Raw genomic sequence first — 18,595 nt, forward strand, 5'->3', positions numbered from 1 at the left:
TTTTTATAAGCAAGATTTTCAGATGTTAATCTTTCATATGTTAAAGTCTGATCTCTATAACTAATGCACATGGTTTTAAGATATAATCTCAAATCAGTAATATCATCAGTATGAAAGGCATAAGTTGTTTGAGGTACCTTCAATTCAGAAGTTTCAGGGCTGCTGTCAGCATTTGCCATCAGGGCATAATTCATCTCATGTTCAGAATCTGAAGTGTCTGTCCAGCTTTTCTTCTTTGTGACAAGTGCCTTCCCTTTGTCACTTTTTCCTTTCTTGCAGTCAGGAGATATGTGGCCTCTTTTACCACAATTGTAGCATTTGACATTTGAAATGTGTCCTCTGTCAGACTTTCCTCCTTTGCCTTCAGACTTTCTGAAACCTTTCTTATTAGAACTTCCACTTTACCTGGAAAACTTCTTGCCTTTTCTGAATTTCCTGTAGGCTATCTTTGTGATACCCTTTATTATAAGAGCACACAATTTCATCATCTCTTCATCAATATCCATTTCAGGTAAACTTTCAGTTTCTGAATTATCATTATCAGAATATGATGACTCTGAATCAGACTTTATGATGAGAGCCTTTCCTTTGCCCCTCTTTGAGGCAACAACTTTAGGAGATTCTTCCTCAGCTTTAAGAGCTACTATCCTTGACTTTCTTCCATGCCTCTTGCTCCTTTGATCCATCTCAAGTTCATGAGTCTTGAGCATACCATAAATTTCATCAAGAGTAGTTTCAGTAAGGTCATAGTTGTCTCTTATGGTAGTAGACTTCAAATCCCAACTTTCAGGAAGAGCTAAAAGAAATTTTAGATTTGACTATTCAAGATCATATTCCTTGTCCATCAGTGACAGATCATTCAAGAGTTTGGCAAACCTTTCATATAAATCAGTTAATGTCTCATCAGCTTTTGAGTCAAAGTGCTCATACTCTTGAGTGAGTATAGTCTTCCTGTTCTTCTTGATTGCATCAATTCCCTGGCATCTTGTCTCCAAAGCATCCCATATCTCCTTTGCATTTTTACAATTAATTACCCTATTTGACATGACATTATCAATGGCACTATGCAGCAAATACCTTACCCTTACATCCTTGGCAATAGATGAGATGTCTTCATCTATGTACTCACCTTTCTCTTTTTGTATGGTCTTTGCTGGTTGATCAAGAACTACAACAGAGAGCTTGGTAGGCTTATGTGGTCCTTCATTAATTCTGTCAAGGTATTCTATATTTGTAGCTTCCAGAAACATAGCCATCTTCACTTTCCATATGGGATACTCAGAAGGTCTCAGTACGGTAACCCTAATAGTCTCATATCAACTGTGGGTTTGAGTCTTTTGAGTTTCTTCAGATTTGGTGGGCTTGGTTGGAGTTTGTGCTTCTTCAGACATGATTGTTTGGATCTTTAATGTATGTGTGTTAACATATAAGCTCTGATACTAATTTTTAGGTCACACAACACTGTAGAAGGGGGTTGAATACAGTGTTAATACAATCAAATCGATTTAACACAAGTATGTAACAAAGATCAAGTATATTGAATAAACACTGTTACAATATGAACTGTTGTTCTCTCTCAATGATGAACAAATATCACTAAGAGCTGCTAGGTTACAATGTATAATTTTCTCGATAATGATAACACATATAGTTTAAACCCTAAGTCTGTGTTTATATAGCACACAGTTACAAGATAACTTCTAATTGATATGGAATATAATTCTGTCTCCTAAATATATCAATCAGATATCTTCTACAAGTCTTCCAGTCTTCTAACTCTTTCCATGTATATCTTCTTTTTTTTCGTCTCGATCTTCTACTGTAAAGCAGCTTCCTTCCTTATATGAAAGTCTTCCCGCACTTAAGTTCTGATATGACCTTAAGTTCTGATATTAAGTTCTGACTTCCAGTAAGTCCTGATTTCAGTAAGTCCTGATATGTCCTATTTGTTAAGATCTGAAAACTAAATATGAATCATATTAGACATGACATCTCAAATATATCTAACATCTTCTATATCTTTTCTAGTGAGCCAAGATCCATATTTCACCATGTGTTAGGTCAGTTTTGGCTTTTCTCCTAAAACATGATTATTTAGGTAGACAACATTTGTCAATTATATCAACTATATAACTCTTGGATAGCTTGGTGGAACAATATTTGTTCATATTTATCTAATAAATCTCGCCAAACTCTATGCCTCTAAGTTCACAATCCTATTGTGATAACTTAGTTAAGTCAAACCCAATAGTCAAAAAGTATCAATATACTTCAACACATCTCCCACGATAGAAAAGGAGTACTTCGCTTTAGCGAACCCAGTCCTGGTCGATCTAGGGGTTAACACATTGGACTCATTGGAAGGCATCTGATCAACTTAATATTAACTTTAGGGTTTTGTTAATTTTAAAATGATCATGATCCCATCATAAAGAGATTCCCAATTTTTTCTTGAATAAAATACTTCAAATCAATATTCGTCAATGGTTTGATTTCCAGGTAGTGAGGGAGTCACAACGGTCTCGCTTAAAACCTACAACCTTACAAGTTCAATGAACTCGCTTTTGACAAAATCGCCCCATGTCAAAAACAAAGAAAATTTAGATTTTATTCCGTGTTCCATAAATACGAGAATCTCATAATCATTTGTTCATTTTAAAATCTTGAGTCGTTACAGATTTTATCTTGTTTAGCAAGCATGGCATGGGTGTTGTATCTAATACATACATCCTTAATCTAATTAGGCATGCATCTTTATAAACTACTCTACACATACATTCATCATATGTGCATATATATGTAAAGTGCAAAAAATAAACGTGGTTGGTTATGGCATCATCCTATGTGATCTTTATCAAGCTAATGAAAAAGATCTAGGTCAATCTAAGGTGGAAAATAAATACAGGCTAACTATTACATGTCTTCTTTCTTGTATTGTGTAACACCCCCTTCTTAAATTTAGAAGGGAGATATTACTTAAAATCCAAAAACCTACAAAAAGAGCACTAATATATTTTTAACAATAATTTAACAGTCTAAAATCTCCAAAATAATATTAAATCTCCGAAATGTCTAAACCTATAATATAAATGCTGAAATCTCTAATAAGAAATTAAGTCTAAATAATGATAGAAGTCTGAAATCCTAAGAACGAAATAAAGGGAAGCTCTCCATCACACAGTCCCAGATCCCCCTAAGCACCTGCCAGAAAAAGAATACGGCATGAGCCAAATACCCAGTACGGATTTGAAATTACAATTTATAAAATAAGAGATCAGATATAAATAATCAGCAATTTATAATAAAACAACAATTTTAAAAATAAGTAAGGCTGAAACAACGAGGGGTTAGGATATTTCATAACGAGATCGGAACATATACAAATACACACATCATAGGGTACCTAATGTCTGCAACAGAATGGATAACGTGTACGGCATATACGACGTCACCATAAATCAAATCACAAATCAAACTCTGGGTGCACCCACGTATCCTAAACAAATATCAAATGCGCAAAAGCTCCTCCCAAGAGCTAACAGAAGGATACGCCGTGACCAATCACACTGTCACGGAAGTGTCATGTCACTGGTGCCGCAATGACATGGCTGTAATACCCCTACAGCTGGTTAACTCGGTATACCCTAAATCACTAATCACTAAGGGTTCAAAATAAAATATTCTAGCAAATTTAACATCACCTGATAAGAGTAATTCAGATTTCCAAAACAGAGGGTGTCATAAATAATATTTCAAAACAGAAGTAAACAAATATTTATAATTTTGCAAATCCATTTTAAAACAATTTTCGGAAGTCAAGGAGGTTAAAAGAATTTTTAACGGGACAAACAGAAGGTAGAATGAAACGAATCAAATATATATAATATCTAAGAGAAGTAGCGCAGAATAAAAGGGGACAGAATCCGTACCTCAAATATCACAAACTCTAATACTATTGAAATCCGCACACGATGCTCTAAATTCCCGGCTCCTGTCCTATAATGATTTATATATAAAATCTTTCAGGTGTTTATTCATTATATAAAATATATATATAATCGTATTTTATATTACTCTTGAGTTTATTATTTATAAATCTATTTAATTAATAACAAATCATCAAAGTCATGCTATAAATCAGATCACCGACAAACTTATTGCAATGGGACACAATTAAAATATAATAACCTGATTATAGCAAGCATATTTACTGTCACATGCATTAGATATCAATCACAGGTCAACAAGCTTATTAACTTAAGTGTGCTAATCTATACTCGATACATGCAACATTGCACTTAATTTAATTAAACAATACACATAATATAAATTAGGCAGTAATTTATTTCGAATACAATAACAATTTTATTAATCTAATTTAATAGACTACACCGGGGATAATTTATATTATTTACTGATACATTAGTCATACTCATAGACATTCTTATACATTCATTAATCACCTAATTATTTCATAAAGTAATTAAATGAAACTAGTAAAAAAAACATAATCTAAAGTACTATCAAATCATCAAGTTTAAGTTCATGCACAACACCTTTATTAAAATCATTGTGGCTTACAATTATTAAAACAATAAATCAGATACTAAATTTTAAATATAAAACGAAAATATATTATGAATCTAAAAGATAAGTGATGCTTCAATAATCTAATTTACAAAACCAAACCTCAAGTACATCAGCCCCATCACAAATATATTATTCTTAAATTTACATAAGACTAACTAGTACGCTAATTATATAATAATGTAATATATGATCAATTTAAGAGATATTTAACATGTCCACTATATGCAAATAAAGGCACAAATCTCATTCAACTAAATCTAATCATTATGATCATATGACATGTCATTCAAGTTCGCAGTCAAATATTAGTATAAATTAGCTAGCCATACATATAACAAATCTTAACTATCCTACTAACACATGATTGGCAATTTGTACATATAGTCGACCTATCTAATCAATCTATGGTGCTAAAATTTCACAGAAGCAACTTCCAGAGTTAATAGATCATATAGACATAAATATATTCATACACATTATTAACATATACCTCCAGGAGTTGACACTTAGAGGGGATATGAATGCGACTCTGTTTTCGTCTCTGTTTCACTCTGTGCGGCCTCGTTATATTAGGGTTTGTTTAACATATGTACCGACTATATATAAGCCTATAATATAACTTCTTTTTCTAATCTAATTCTTATTAATCCAGAAATAAATTCTTTTATAATTCTTATTCTAACTTAAATTAAATCTTTCACTTATTATTATTATTATTATTATTATTATTATTAAAATATTCAAAATTCAGGTATATTACATATATACCCCCTTAAAAAGGATTCCGTCCCCGGAATCAACGAAACTAAATAGTCGTACCTGGATCGAATAAATGCGGATATTTTTCACGAATAGATTCTTCTAATTCCAAAGTAGCCTCTCTTTCCGAATGATTTTTCCACAAAACTTTCACAAATGGAATGGTGTTCTTTCTCAAAACTCGCTCCTCTCGAGCTAAGATAGCCTCAGCTTCTTCCTCACAAGAAAGATCCTCTCTAATCTTATGTAATGGATATTGAACTACGTGTAACGGATGATATTTATAGCCCCTCAAAACAGACACATGAAACACATTATGTACATGAGATAGTTGTGGTAGCAACGCAACTCTATAAGATACTTCCCCAACTTTCTCCATAACGTCAAAAGGGCCAACATATCTCGGACTAAGCTTTCCCTTCATACCAAAACGCTTCACACCCTTACAAGGAGACACCTTCAAGAACACATGATCACCTGGCTTAAATCCACCAAACTTCCGATGTTGATCCGCATAACTCTTTTGACGAGATCGAGCTTCCTTTAAACTTTCTTTAACTTTCCCCACCTTCTCATTAGTGATTCTAACTAGCTCTGGTCCTTCAATGACTCTCTCTCCAACCTCATCCCAACAAGATGGTGCTCTACACCTCCTACCATATAAAGCCTCAAATGGTGGCATACCAATACTCGCGTGCCAGCTATTATTGTACGCAAACTCGACAAGATACAGATATTTATCCCAATCACCTGTCCACTCCAAAGCACAAGCCCTCAACATATCTTCCAATGTTTGAATCGTCCTCTCCGATTGTCCATCGGTCTGTGGATGATAAGTTGTACTAAAATTAAGCCTTGTACCCCAAGTTTGTTGGAAACCCTTCCAAAACCGCGATGTAAATCTCGTATCCCTATCAGAAACTATCGATACAGGCACACCATGAAGTCTAACAATATCTTGCTGAAAAATCTCTGCCAACTCGTGAACAGGAGCAGTCTCTCTAATAGGAAAGAAGTGAGCGGACTTAGTGAGTCTATCAACCACCACCCATATGACATCGTTCTTCTTGAAAGTCCTCGGCAAATGAGTCACAAAATCCATAGTAATGTTTTCCCACTTCCAAACTGGAATATCTAGATGCTGCAACAATCTACTAGGCCTCTGATGGTCTATCTTCACTTGTTGACATGTAAGACATTTTCCCACAAATTCTGCTATATCTCCCTTCATTCCACTCCACCAGAAGTGCTTCTTTAAATCTCCATACATCTTGGTGGAACCTGGATGAATAGAAAATGAAGAACTATGAGCCTCCTTCAAAATTTCCTCATGAATCGTCGGGTCTACGGGCACGCACAATTTTCCACCCAACCATATCACGCCCTCATCATCAACACGAAAGTGTTTTTGCTTGCCACCTGCCACCTCAGATCTAATAGCTTTCAAACCTGTATCATCCTTCTAAGCTTCCTTAACCCTTGAAACAAGATTTGGTTCCACTTTCAAAATTTGCAATGCTACCACATGATCCTCTAACATACAACTCAACACCCAAGCGCTCAAAATCTGAAATAAGGTGCGGCTGAGTAATGAGAGATGCAACACTCCCCAAGTTCTTCCTACTAAGAGCGTCTGCCACTACATTCGCCTTCCCCGGATGGTACTGAATATTTGCATTATAATCCTTAAGAAGTTCAAGCCACCTTCGGCCTCATGTTAAGCTCCTTCTGAGTAAAGATGTACTTGAGACTCTTGTGATAAGTAAAGATGTCACAAGTCTCTCCATAAAGATAGTGTCTCCAGATCTTCAAAGCAAACACCACAGCCGCTAACTCCAAGTCATGGGTAGGATAGTTCACCTCATAAGGTTTAAGTTGCCTAGAGGCGTAAGAAATCACTTTCCCATGCTGCATAAGAACACACCCCAATCCTATCTTAGAAGCATCACTATAAACCTGAAAACCTCCACTCCCTGATGGCAACACAAGTATTGGAGCTGACACCAACCTCTTCTTTAACTCTTGAAAGCTCTTCTCACGATCATCATTCCACTCGAACTTAATTCCCTTCCTCATTAGCTGAGTCAATGGCAAAGCTATGGAAGAGAAACCTTCCACAAAACGCCTGTAGTAACCTGCCAGACCCAAGAAACTCATCACCTCCGTCACATTGCTAGGTTTGGGCCAATTAGTAATAGCCTCGACTTTCGCAGGATCCAACTCAATGCCCCTACCAGATACAATATGCCCCAAGAATGCCACTTCCTCCAACCAGAATTCACACTTGGAAAATTTCGCAAACAACTTCTTCTCCCTCAAAATTTCAAGTACAGTACGTAAATGCTCCTCATGCTCCTCTCTGCTCCTAGAGTATATCAAGATATCATCGATGAAGACCACCACGTATTTATTCAGATAATCATGAAAGACCCGATTCATCAAATCCATAAATACCGCTGGTGCATTCGTCAACCCAAAGGACATCACGAGAAACTCATAATAACCATAACGAGTGCGAAATGCAGTCTTCGAAATATCCCCCTCTCTAACTCGTAACTGATGGTAACCAGATCTCATGTCTATCTTTGAAAATTACTTCGCCCCTTGCAACTGATCAAACAAGTCATCAATGCGTGGCAAAGGATACCTGTTTCTGACAGTCACCTTATTCAACTCCCTGTAGTCAATGCAAAACCTCATGGAACCATCCTTCTTCTTCACAAACAGGACAGGAGTGCCCCAAGGAGACACACTTGGCCTAATAAATCCTCTATCCAACAACTCTTGCAACTGCTCCTTCAATTCTTGCAACTCAAGTGGTGCCATTCGATAAGGCGCCTTAGAAATTGGCTCGGCACCTGGAACAAGTTCAATAGTAAACTTCACCTCTCTATGTGGTGGCAAACCTGGTAGCTCATCGGGGAACACATCTTCATACTCCCTCACAACTGGATAATCCTCGATGCGAGGTTCATCCTTCGATATATCCTTCACGAAAGCAAGGTAGCCATCACAGCCCTTAGACAACAATTTACTCGCCTTTAGAGCAGAAATTAACTTAACATCCCCCTTCGGCTGAGACCCTTGGTATACAAATTCTGGTTTATCTGCATCCCCAAAGATCACCCTTTTTCCTTGACAATCAATTGTGGCACGATGTTCACTCAACCAATCCATACCCAAGATAACATCAAAGTCATGCATCTCCATCGGAAGCAAGTTAACCTTATAATTTCTATCTTCAACAGCTATCGGACACTTTCGATACACATCAGAAATAACAACGAAATTCCCTATCGGGGTAGAAATAGACATATGAGGATATAATAATGAAGGTGCAACGTCAAGATGACGAACAAACGATAAAGACACAACAGAATGGGTTGAACCAGTATCAAATAACACATAAGCATCACGTCTACCAACAAGAAGTGTTCCTGAAACGGTACCTGAATTAGCTGCTGCCTGATTTGCCGTCAATGCAAACACTCTGGCTGTAGGATTCTGCTGACTTCCACTGCCACTACCACCGCCAGTTCCTCCTCCACCAGGATTGCGTGACACTGTGCAATCCTTTGCCCTATGGGACATGCTACCACACAAGAAACAAGCCCCAGTCTGTCTATAACAAGCTCTACCTGGATGATGTCCACCACATATAGCACAAGGAGCCACTGGAATCATATTGGGGTTTCCCCCATACACTGAGTAACGGCTCTGCCCCTGCTGACGATTTTGCCACTGCCTAGGCTGCTTCTGTCGCTGAAACTGCTGATTCTGATTCTGAACTACATATTGATTCCGGCCGTGGGATGACTGACCACCCCTATTCTGATTCTGTCCGCGCCACTGTCCCTGCTGACCATTTTGACCTCCATACCACTGTCTACCCTGTGCAAAACCCTGATCATCCCTAGTCCTCTTACTACCACTATTAGACCTGGAAGTCCTGAAATCTATGCGCTCCTTCTCAACATCCTTTGCTGCATCAGCCGCCTCTGCCACATTGTCAAATTTAAAAGAAATTATGGAACCCCTCAGATGAGACTTCAACCCCCATTTAAATTTATCAGCCTGCTGCGCAGCAGTCCCTGCAACTGTTCCAGCAAATCCAACCAACCTTATAAACCTCGCCATATAATCAGTAATGCTCTCATCCTGGTGCTGCATAATAGAATGAAACTCCCTCAAATAAGCCTCCCTATCAACATTAGAGAAGTACTGCTCATAGAATACTTCCTTGAATCCCTGCCATTCCAAAGCCTCTGTATACTGCTCCCCTCTAGTAGCTTTCACTCCTCTCCACCATCTCTGAGCATCACCCTCCAACTTATACACAGCTAACCTGACCTTCTGAATCTCATCACAACCCAGTGCATCAAAAATCTTTTCGAGATGAACAATCCAATTCTCAGCATCAATAGGAGTCGGTGCTGCACTAAAAGAGTCTGGTTTCTGCTTCACAAACCTCTCCAACCATACAAACGGCTCCAGCTGATGGCCCTGACCATTCTGATTCTGATTCCCACTGCCATTCTGATTTCCTTGTCCATTATGGTTTCCATCGCCATTCTGATTTCCTTGTCCATTCTGATTTTCCTCGCCATTCTGATTTCCTTGGTTTGCCAAAGCCTACTGTACAGCCTGAACCACTGCTTGCCTATCATCTCAGTAAGCTGAGCGGGGTCAATATGAAAAGGATCACGTCTAGGAGGCATCTACAATATAAGATATCGAACGAATGAAGATTACGAGAATAAATATGATGAAGTAGTTACAAACAGATTTTAGAATGATGAAGCAGAATTAAATGATAAGGAGCAGAATGAAACAAAATTAAATAGAACACCCATACTATCGTCTACCCAAACTCACAGGTCAACCTAAGTAGGTTTTCTACAAGAAAGAACCTAAGCTCTGATGTCAGCTCTGTAACACCCCCTTCTTAAATTTAGAAGGGAGATATTACTTAAAATCCAAAAACCTGCAAAAAGAGCACTAATATATTTCTAACAATAATTTAACAGTCTAAAATCTCCAAAATAATATTAAATCTCCGAAATGTCTAAACCAATAATATAAATGCTGAAATCTCTAATAAGAAATTAAGTCTAGATAATGATAGAAGTCTGAAATCCTAAGAACGAAATAAAGGGAAGCTCTCCATCACACAGTCCCAGATCTCCCTAAGCACCTGCCAGAAAAAGAATACGGCATGAGCCAAATGCCCAGTACGGATTTGAAATTACAATTTATAAAACAAGAGATCAGATATAAATAATCAGCAATTTATAATAAAACAACAATTTTAAAAATAAGTAAGGCTGAAACAACGAGGGGTTAGGATATTTCATACCGAGATCAGAACATATACAAATACACACATCATAGGGTACCTAATGTGTGCAACAGAATGGATAACGTGTACGGCATATACGACGTCACTATAAATCAAATCACAAATCAAACTCTGGGTGCACCCACGTATCCTGAACAAATATCAAATGCGCAAAAGCTCCTCCCAAGAGCTAACAGAAGGATACGCCGTGACCAATCACACTTTCACGGAAGTGTCATGTCACTGTTGCCGCAATGACATGGCTGTAGTACCCCTACAGCTGGTTAACTCGGTATACCCTAAATCACTAAGGGTTTAAAATAAAATATTCTCGCAAATTTAACATCACCTGATAAGAGTAATTCAGATTTCCAAAACAGAGGGTGTCATAAATAATATTTCAAAACAGAAGTAAACAAATATTTATAATTTTGCAAATCCATTTTAAAACAATTTTTGGAAGTCAAGGAAGTTTAAAGAATTTTTAACGGAACAAACAGAAGGTAGAACGAAACGAATCAAATATATATAATATCTAAGAGAAGTAGCACAGAATAAAAGGGGACAGAATCCGTACCTCAAATATCACAAACTCTAATACTATTGAAATCCGCACACGATGGTCTAAATTCCCGGCTCCTGTCCTATAATGATTTATATTTAAAATCTTTCAGGTATTTATTCATTATATAAAATATATATATATAATCGTATCTTATATTACTCTTGAGTTTATTATTTATAAATCTATTTAATTAATAACAAATCATCAAAGTCATGCTATAAATCAGATCACCGACAAACTTATTGTAATGGGACACAATTAAAATATAATAACCTGATTATAGCAAGCATATTTACTGTCACATGCATTAGATATCAATCACAGGTCAACAAGCTTATTAACTTAAGTGTGCTAATCTATACTCGATACATGCAACATTGCACTTAATTTAATTAAACAATACACAAATAATATAAATTAGGCAGTAATTTATTTCGAATACAATAACAATTTTATTAATCTAATTTAATAGACTACACCGGGGACAATTTATATTATTTACTGATACATTAGTCATACTCATAGACATTTTTATACATTCATTAATCACCTAATTATTTCATAAAGTAATTAAATGAAACTAGTAAAAAAAACATAATCTAAAGTACTATCAAATCATCAAGTTCAAGTTCATGCACAACACCTTTATTAAAATCATTGTGGTTTACAATTATTAAAATAATAAATCAGATACTAAATTTTAAATATAAAACGAAAATATATTATGAATCTAAAAGATAAGTGATGCTTCAATAATCTAATTTACAAAACCAGACCTCAAGTACATCATCCCCATCACAAATATATTATTCTTAAATTTACATAAGACTAACTAGTACGCTAATTATATAATAATGTAATATATGATCAATTTAAGAGATATTTAACATGTCCACTATATGCAAATAAAGGCACAAATCTCATTCAACTAAATCTAATCATTATGATCATATGACATGGCATTCAAGTTCGCAGTCAAATATTAGTATAAATTAGCTAGCCATACATATAACAAATCTTAACTATCCTACTAACACATGATTGGCAATTTGTACATATAGTCGACCTATCTAATCAATCTATGGTGCTAAAATTTCACAGAAGCAACTTCCAGAGTTAATAGATCATATAGACCTAAATATATTCATCACATTATTAACATATACCTCCAGGAGTTGACACTTAGAGGGGATATGAATGCGACTCTGTTTTCGTCTCTGTTTCACTCTGTGCGGCCTCGTTATATTAGGGTTTGTTTAACATATGTACCGACTATATATAAGCCTATAATATAACTTCTTTTTCTAATCTTATTCTTATTAATCCAGAAATAATTCTTTTATAATTCTTATTCTAACTTAAATTAAATCTTTCACTTATTATTATTATTATTATTATTATTATTATTAAAATATTCAAAATTCAGGTATATTACATATTGCTTCCTTGGATGGCCTCTATGTGGGATTACCCTTGATCTTCAAAGATTCATGTCTTCATGTACATTACAAGAATGAAATATAAAAATTAATCTAATGAACTTACAAGAAGAATTCGAGTTACATTCGAGATTTAATAATTACAAGATTAAACGACATGCAAGCCGTAATTGAAATAGCGTATTCGTTCGTCAAAATCGGACACCAGACACAGATTTCAGCAAATCCGCTGCATCCGATTCAGAATCGTATAAAATACGATTCTTATAATAAGAACAAATACAAAACATGTATATATCAGTATATATACAGATTATATAGTCATCATATAATTATACAACTCTCATGGATATTATATATTCAATACATATATATACATACGCATATATAAAAAAATGTAAAATATACAAAATCGCATACATAACAGTCATGAAATATTGTATACACGTTATCATCATAAAACCAGTAAACACATAAACGAATTAAACACTATTCGTAAGTAGCTCTGATGTCATTGTTGGGTTTCGAGCACATAAACGCAACGGAAACAATAATTAAAAACGTAAAAAATCAGAATTTTTGAAATCCACCGCAGGATCCATGCGAAAAACATATATTTAATTCATAGATCAGATTGTTTACCTTAAGAAGCTTTACCAATTAGTTGACTAATGGAGATCCAAAGCTTGTTCAATCACCACGCATCCCGCTCTCGCGATCTACGCTCTATTGGTATCCACACGAATGCTTGAATTCAAAGATTGAATGTGTACTAGCACAAACTCGTTTCTTTTTGGTTGTGTTTCTTATATGCATGTTAAATATTTTGACAGGGACAAGATTTATCGTAAAGCAAAGAAGTGTATCTTCATTGTTTATCGCTCAGAAGATATGGGTTACCGTTTCTGGGATAAACTAAGAAGAAGGTCGTTAGAAGTAGAGATGTTACTTTTAATGAGAATGCAGTATAAAAGGATAAGCTTGTAGTCGATTCTGAGTTTATAAAGGAACAATTTGGGAAAGAGAAGGCAATGTTTGTAGATATTACAGAAACAGATCTTGCAGGAAATAGTGGGAGTTCAGAGAATGTTGATGACATGGTTCCAGTTACTCCATAGACTGAGGTAAGAAAATTTAGAAAAATTATGAGGCCACCACAAAGATATTCTCTTTTCGCATATTATATGTTATAGACTAAGGACGGAGAGCCTCAGTGTTATTCAGAGGCAGTACAAGTTGATAATTCAGTTCGGTGGAAATCATCCATGGATGAATAGATAATTTCTATTGAAAAGAATGAGACTTTCTTTTTAACAGAGTTACCAGCAGGAAAGAAGGCTTTATAGAATAAGTGGGTGTTCAGGATCAAAGAAGAACATGATGGCAACAAGAAATACAAGGCAAGCTTAATAGTCAGGGGTTATCAACAGAATAAGGGTATTGACTAAACTGATATATTTTCTCTCGTTGTTAAGATAACTACAGTTAGAATTGTGCTAAGTATCATGGTTGCAGAGGAGTTACATCTAGAGCAACTAGATGTTAAGACTGCGTTCTTACATGGTGATTTTGAGGAAGACATCTACATGGTTCACCTAGAGGGATTTCAGGTAAATGGGAAAGAAAATATTGTTTGCAAACTTATAAAAACCTTGTATGATTTGAAGCAAGCACCAATACAACGGTACTTGAAGTTTGACAACTTTATTATGAAGATATGTATATATGAGGAGTGTTATGGATCATTCACTACACCATAGATTGGATACAACAGCCACTTGGAAATGTTGCTTCAGGTCTTAAAATCACTACAATAGAGTCTATTGCAATGTTTTTGCCAAAATCTAGTGTTAACTTAGGTCCTGTTACGATAGGTCGATGTAGCAACGAATATAGTACCATATGGCAATGCCTAAAATAATTACAAAGAATTATGTATGGAAATGATTTTGTCTCTACAGCAACATTTTTAAGTCATTGTAATAGCCTACCGCAATGCTCTTTTTTTTTGGTTTTTTGTTAACCATTGCAATATGTGGCTAATGACAACGAATTGAACTATAATTGGCAACATAATTTGGCCAATATCAATGCTTTTAGTATTCATAATAAGAACCATGGAAATAATTTTTAGGATATAGCAATGCATTTCTAAAAATAGTTGACCATGATCTATTTGTTTCAGTTACAAATTCACTATTAATTTTATTATAAATACCAATCCAAAATCAGGTACATTAATATAACCAACTTAAATCCAAATTTTATATTCAAAATAAAAAATAAATGACAAAGTTGCACACGACTAGTTTGTACATTTATACATCAAAGCTAAGAACGTTAACAAAAAATAACAAGTCAATCATCTACTCCATCCCCATCTAACTCATCTTATATTATTAAAAAGTTATCCAACTCATCCGGACCATCTCCATTGTTTGTTACGTTGATTTCACTAAAACCTTCAATTTTTACCTACAAATAATCCAAATATCAACAAAATAAGTCTAACTCAGGATAAATATTTAAGAGTTGGCAGAAAAAATAATTTTAAATTAAAAAAATGACACTCCTTTATATTCACCAAATGATAAGTGAATCTCAAAATAGTGATCTTCTAGATTTAATATGCTTATTAAATTTAACTTCTGGCCCATTAGTGTTTTCTGGACCAACTTGCTTTTTAATCTTAGTCTAGTTTAATTTTGTCTTGCCCATTACGTGTAATGCAGGTAGGAGTATGCTCAAATGAGTACGTCATATTTGAAGTGACATAATAACTATGGGGTATGTATTGATCTTTCATAAGAAACTTAAACATATCGAGAAAAAGCATATATACGAGGTCTTACCTGTCAAATTTGAACAGAGACAAGCTAGGAGTACAAATCGAGTGTCCCTTCCACAGTTCACAGTATATATATAGATCTTAAATATTTGTGTCCTACTTTTAAGATTAGAAAGACCAAACTCAATTTTACGATCTAACCTCCCAGGACGAAGCAACGTTGGATTAAGTGTGTCGGGCTTGGAACAAATAAATCATTATATGGTTGGCAACTTACAATTATAAATAAACCAGTTCAAGAGTCTAGAAAGACAGGAAATTGACATCATAACTAAACATTACAATGACAAAAACTAAATCACCGCGGTAAGATCAATTGTTTCTATTTTATCTTGATCCATTTATTTACTTTATTTTACATTTGATTTATTCTGTTTGTGTCACTCGTCCTTGAAATGGACTTTATCTAATTCAAACAATGACATCGGCACCAGTGACCTCTCTTGATTCAAGAAGAATAGAAATTCTAAACTCTAAAAGAGACATTGCACACATGTCGACCAACCTTCTAACAATAACGATTTGTAAAAGGTTGGTTGAAGCATGTGACATGTGACTTATAGAACTCAAATAAGATAAGAGAAAAAAAATAGTGATTCATGTTAATTAAAGAAGATCATATATTACAAAAGAAATCTAGTTAATTCCTATATCTTTCACTCAAAGATACACTAAAAAAGCTATAAATAAATTAAAATATGAACAATTTTATAAACAAACTCCAAGTATGAAAAAGCCCCAAATTGAAACATAAACAAGTTTGAAACAAGCCCCCAAGTTTGAAATATCCCAAAAGCAAAACATCCCTAAATCGATTTAAGGTTTGAATATACCCTGTATTTGAGCTTTACTCCAAGAGCTTTACTTAAACAGCTCTCGCTCGATTTATCCATTCGATTTATGGTCTCTTTCTGCTCTCGCCTCTTTTAGCTCTCGAGTTTGATGTATCGGTTTCATTTTATTTTATTTTGGAGTTTCTATTTTGTTTTATTTTTGACCCGGTTCAGAAAGCCCGCTTTGAAAATATTTCGAAGCCTGCCCAAATTTTCAGAACCCGCGAGCCAAATTGTGGCATCTGTAGCAACTAATGTCAAAACCGTTTTTATAGTTTGAACTTTTTTTACTTTTCACCATCCTGTAACTATTTTTAAAAAGCATTGCAGCACCTCTAAAATTCTAAAAACTTACTAAAAATGTTGTCCTATTACAATGATTTTTCGACAGTCTGGTTGTGATAGCCAATTTATGGTGTAGTGATTGTTGTTACTTTAAACAATTTGATATATCTTATATCTTATATCAACAAGCTAAATAGACAGATGTCTGAGGAGTTTAAGATGAAATATATGGGTGCAGCAAAACAAATACTTGGTATGAGCATCATAAGAGATAGAGCTGAAGGTACTTTGAAATTATCTCAAGAGAAGTATGTTGAGATATTATTGCAGACATTCAATGTCAATGATGCGAAGACCAGAAGTACACTTTTGCCGAGTCACTTTAATCTCACAAAGAAGTAATCACCTAAAACGGATGAATACAAGAAAGATATGGATAAAGTTGCTTATGCGTCTACAGTTGGAAGTTTGATGTATGTAATGGTGTGTACAAGGCCAGACATTGCTCATGCAGTGGGAGTTGTTAGCAGATTTATGTCTAATCCAGGAAGAGAGAATTGTGAAGCAGTCAAGTGGTAGTTAAGCTACTTGAAGGGCACATCCAAGGTTGTATTATGTTTTAGTAAAAAAGATGTTATCTTGGAAGGGTTCTCTGATACAGATTTGGGTGTTTTGGTACAAGAAAAAGTACAATGAATTATATTTTCGCTTTGGGGGGCACAATAGTTAGTTGGATGTCTCGATTTCAAAAGAGTGTTGCTCTTTCAACCACATAATAAAAATATATGGCTATCTCTGAAGCTAGCAAGGAGATAATTTGGTTGAGAAATTTTCTTGAGGAGTTGGGTAAGAAACAGACGGACAGTGCTTTGTATAGCGACAGTCATAGTGCTATTCATCTTGCAAATAATCTCATTTTTCATACTAGGAAGAAGCATATTCAACTGAGATATCACTTTACAAGAGAGTTTATCAGTAAAGGTACTTTATCCTTAAAGAAAATCCTTGGTTCAAAGAATCCTGCAGATATGTTAACTACCGTGGTTACCAATGAAAAGTTAAAATTTTGCGTAGTTTCAACTGGCCTTCAGAATTGATTGATGAGAAGGCGCTGCACTAGTCAAAGTTATTTATTGAAATACTGATTTTACTAGATTTACTGGAGTGAAGTGATGATGTGGTCAGACTCCAAGTGGGAAATTTGTGAAGTCTATTATTTAAACCCATGAAAATAGACTATTTAGATTTAGGTGTTATTATGGATTAGTCTACTTTTCAGATTTGAACTATAATTTGATTTAGGCCCAGTTTCTGCTATTATAAATACTCATATAATTGTAAAATTATAACACAACAAGTTGTGAGAGATCAATACAAAATTACTGCGGATTGTGGAGTAGGATTTTCCGTATCACGTAAATTTTTGTCTTGTGTGATTGTCATTTATTTTCTTGTTCTTGTTTATTTACTTTGGGTTTTGCTTTCGTTGTTGTATACTCAACACCATGAATTGAGCACATGATAAGCGCAGAAAACTAGAATTTTAGACCATTTTGATTGGTGGAATTTTTATGAATGCAAGGTTCATCACTGTTATAAAAAAAAAAAATCAATCAAAATACATTAAACTTTTAACCATTCGCGTTTATCATATACCCAACATAGAAAATTTGAATATGCTAGGTGTGCACATTTTTTGACAAAAATTAATCAAAGCTTTATCCCACAAAGATTTTGTGCTAGGTGTACACTGTACAGTATATCACTAAAAAGCGTGCAGTCACGACATATGAAAGAGGGGCACGACAAAGGCGGCAAATGCTCTTATTATATTCTTCACCAGACTCGATCAAACATTGTTTGCATTACTATGTCCTCCAAAATACTCTGTCCCCAAATTCATTTACACTCTAAATTGTACCTTCGTATGCTTCTCAT

At 34.9% G+C, this 18,595-nt stretch overlaps 1 protein-coding gene across 1 annotated transcript; it reads right to left on the reverse strand.

Moving 5' to 3' along the window:
* Nucleotides 1–5,395: 5,395 nt before the first annotated feature.
* On the reverse strand, nucleotides 5,396–10,067 carry LOC141660339 (uncharacterized). Its single transcript, XM_074467316.1, has 5 exons — nucleotides 9,986–10,067; nucleotides 8,014–9,893; nucleotides 7,370–7,614; nucleotides 6,034–6,350; nucleotides 5,396–5,610 (listed from the first exon to the last, which is right to left on the reverse strand). The coding sequence occupies exons 1-5, from the start codon at nucleotides 10,065–10,067 to the stop codon at nucleotides 5,396–5,398; spliced, it is 2,739 nt and encodes a 912-aa protein (XP_074323417.1).
* Between the last annotated feature and the right edge of the window lie 8,528 nt (nucleotides 10,068–18,595).

This window comes from Apium graveolens, chromosome 5 (assembly GCF_009905375.1).
Source record: "Apium graveolens cultivar Ventura chromosome 5, ASM990537v1, whole genome shotgun sequence".
NCBI lineage: Eukaryota > Viridiplantae > Streptophyta > Magnoliopsida > Apiales > Apiaceae > Apium > Apium graveolens.

Bases quoted from the DNA above. Each gene is read 5' to 3' on its own strand.
- LOC141660339 (XM_074467316.1), bottom strand. From the start codon at position 10,067: ATGCCTCCTAGACGTGATCCTTTTCATATTGACCCCGCTCAGCTTACT. The intron at 9,894-9,985 runs GTAGGCTTTGGC...ATAATGGACAAG, and splicing joins GCAGTGGTTCAGGCTGTACA to GAAATCAGAATGGCAGTGGG. The intron at 5,611-6,033 runs GTATGCCACCAT...CGTTACACGTAG, and splicing joins TAGCTGGCACGCGAGTATTG to TTCAATATCCATTACATAAG.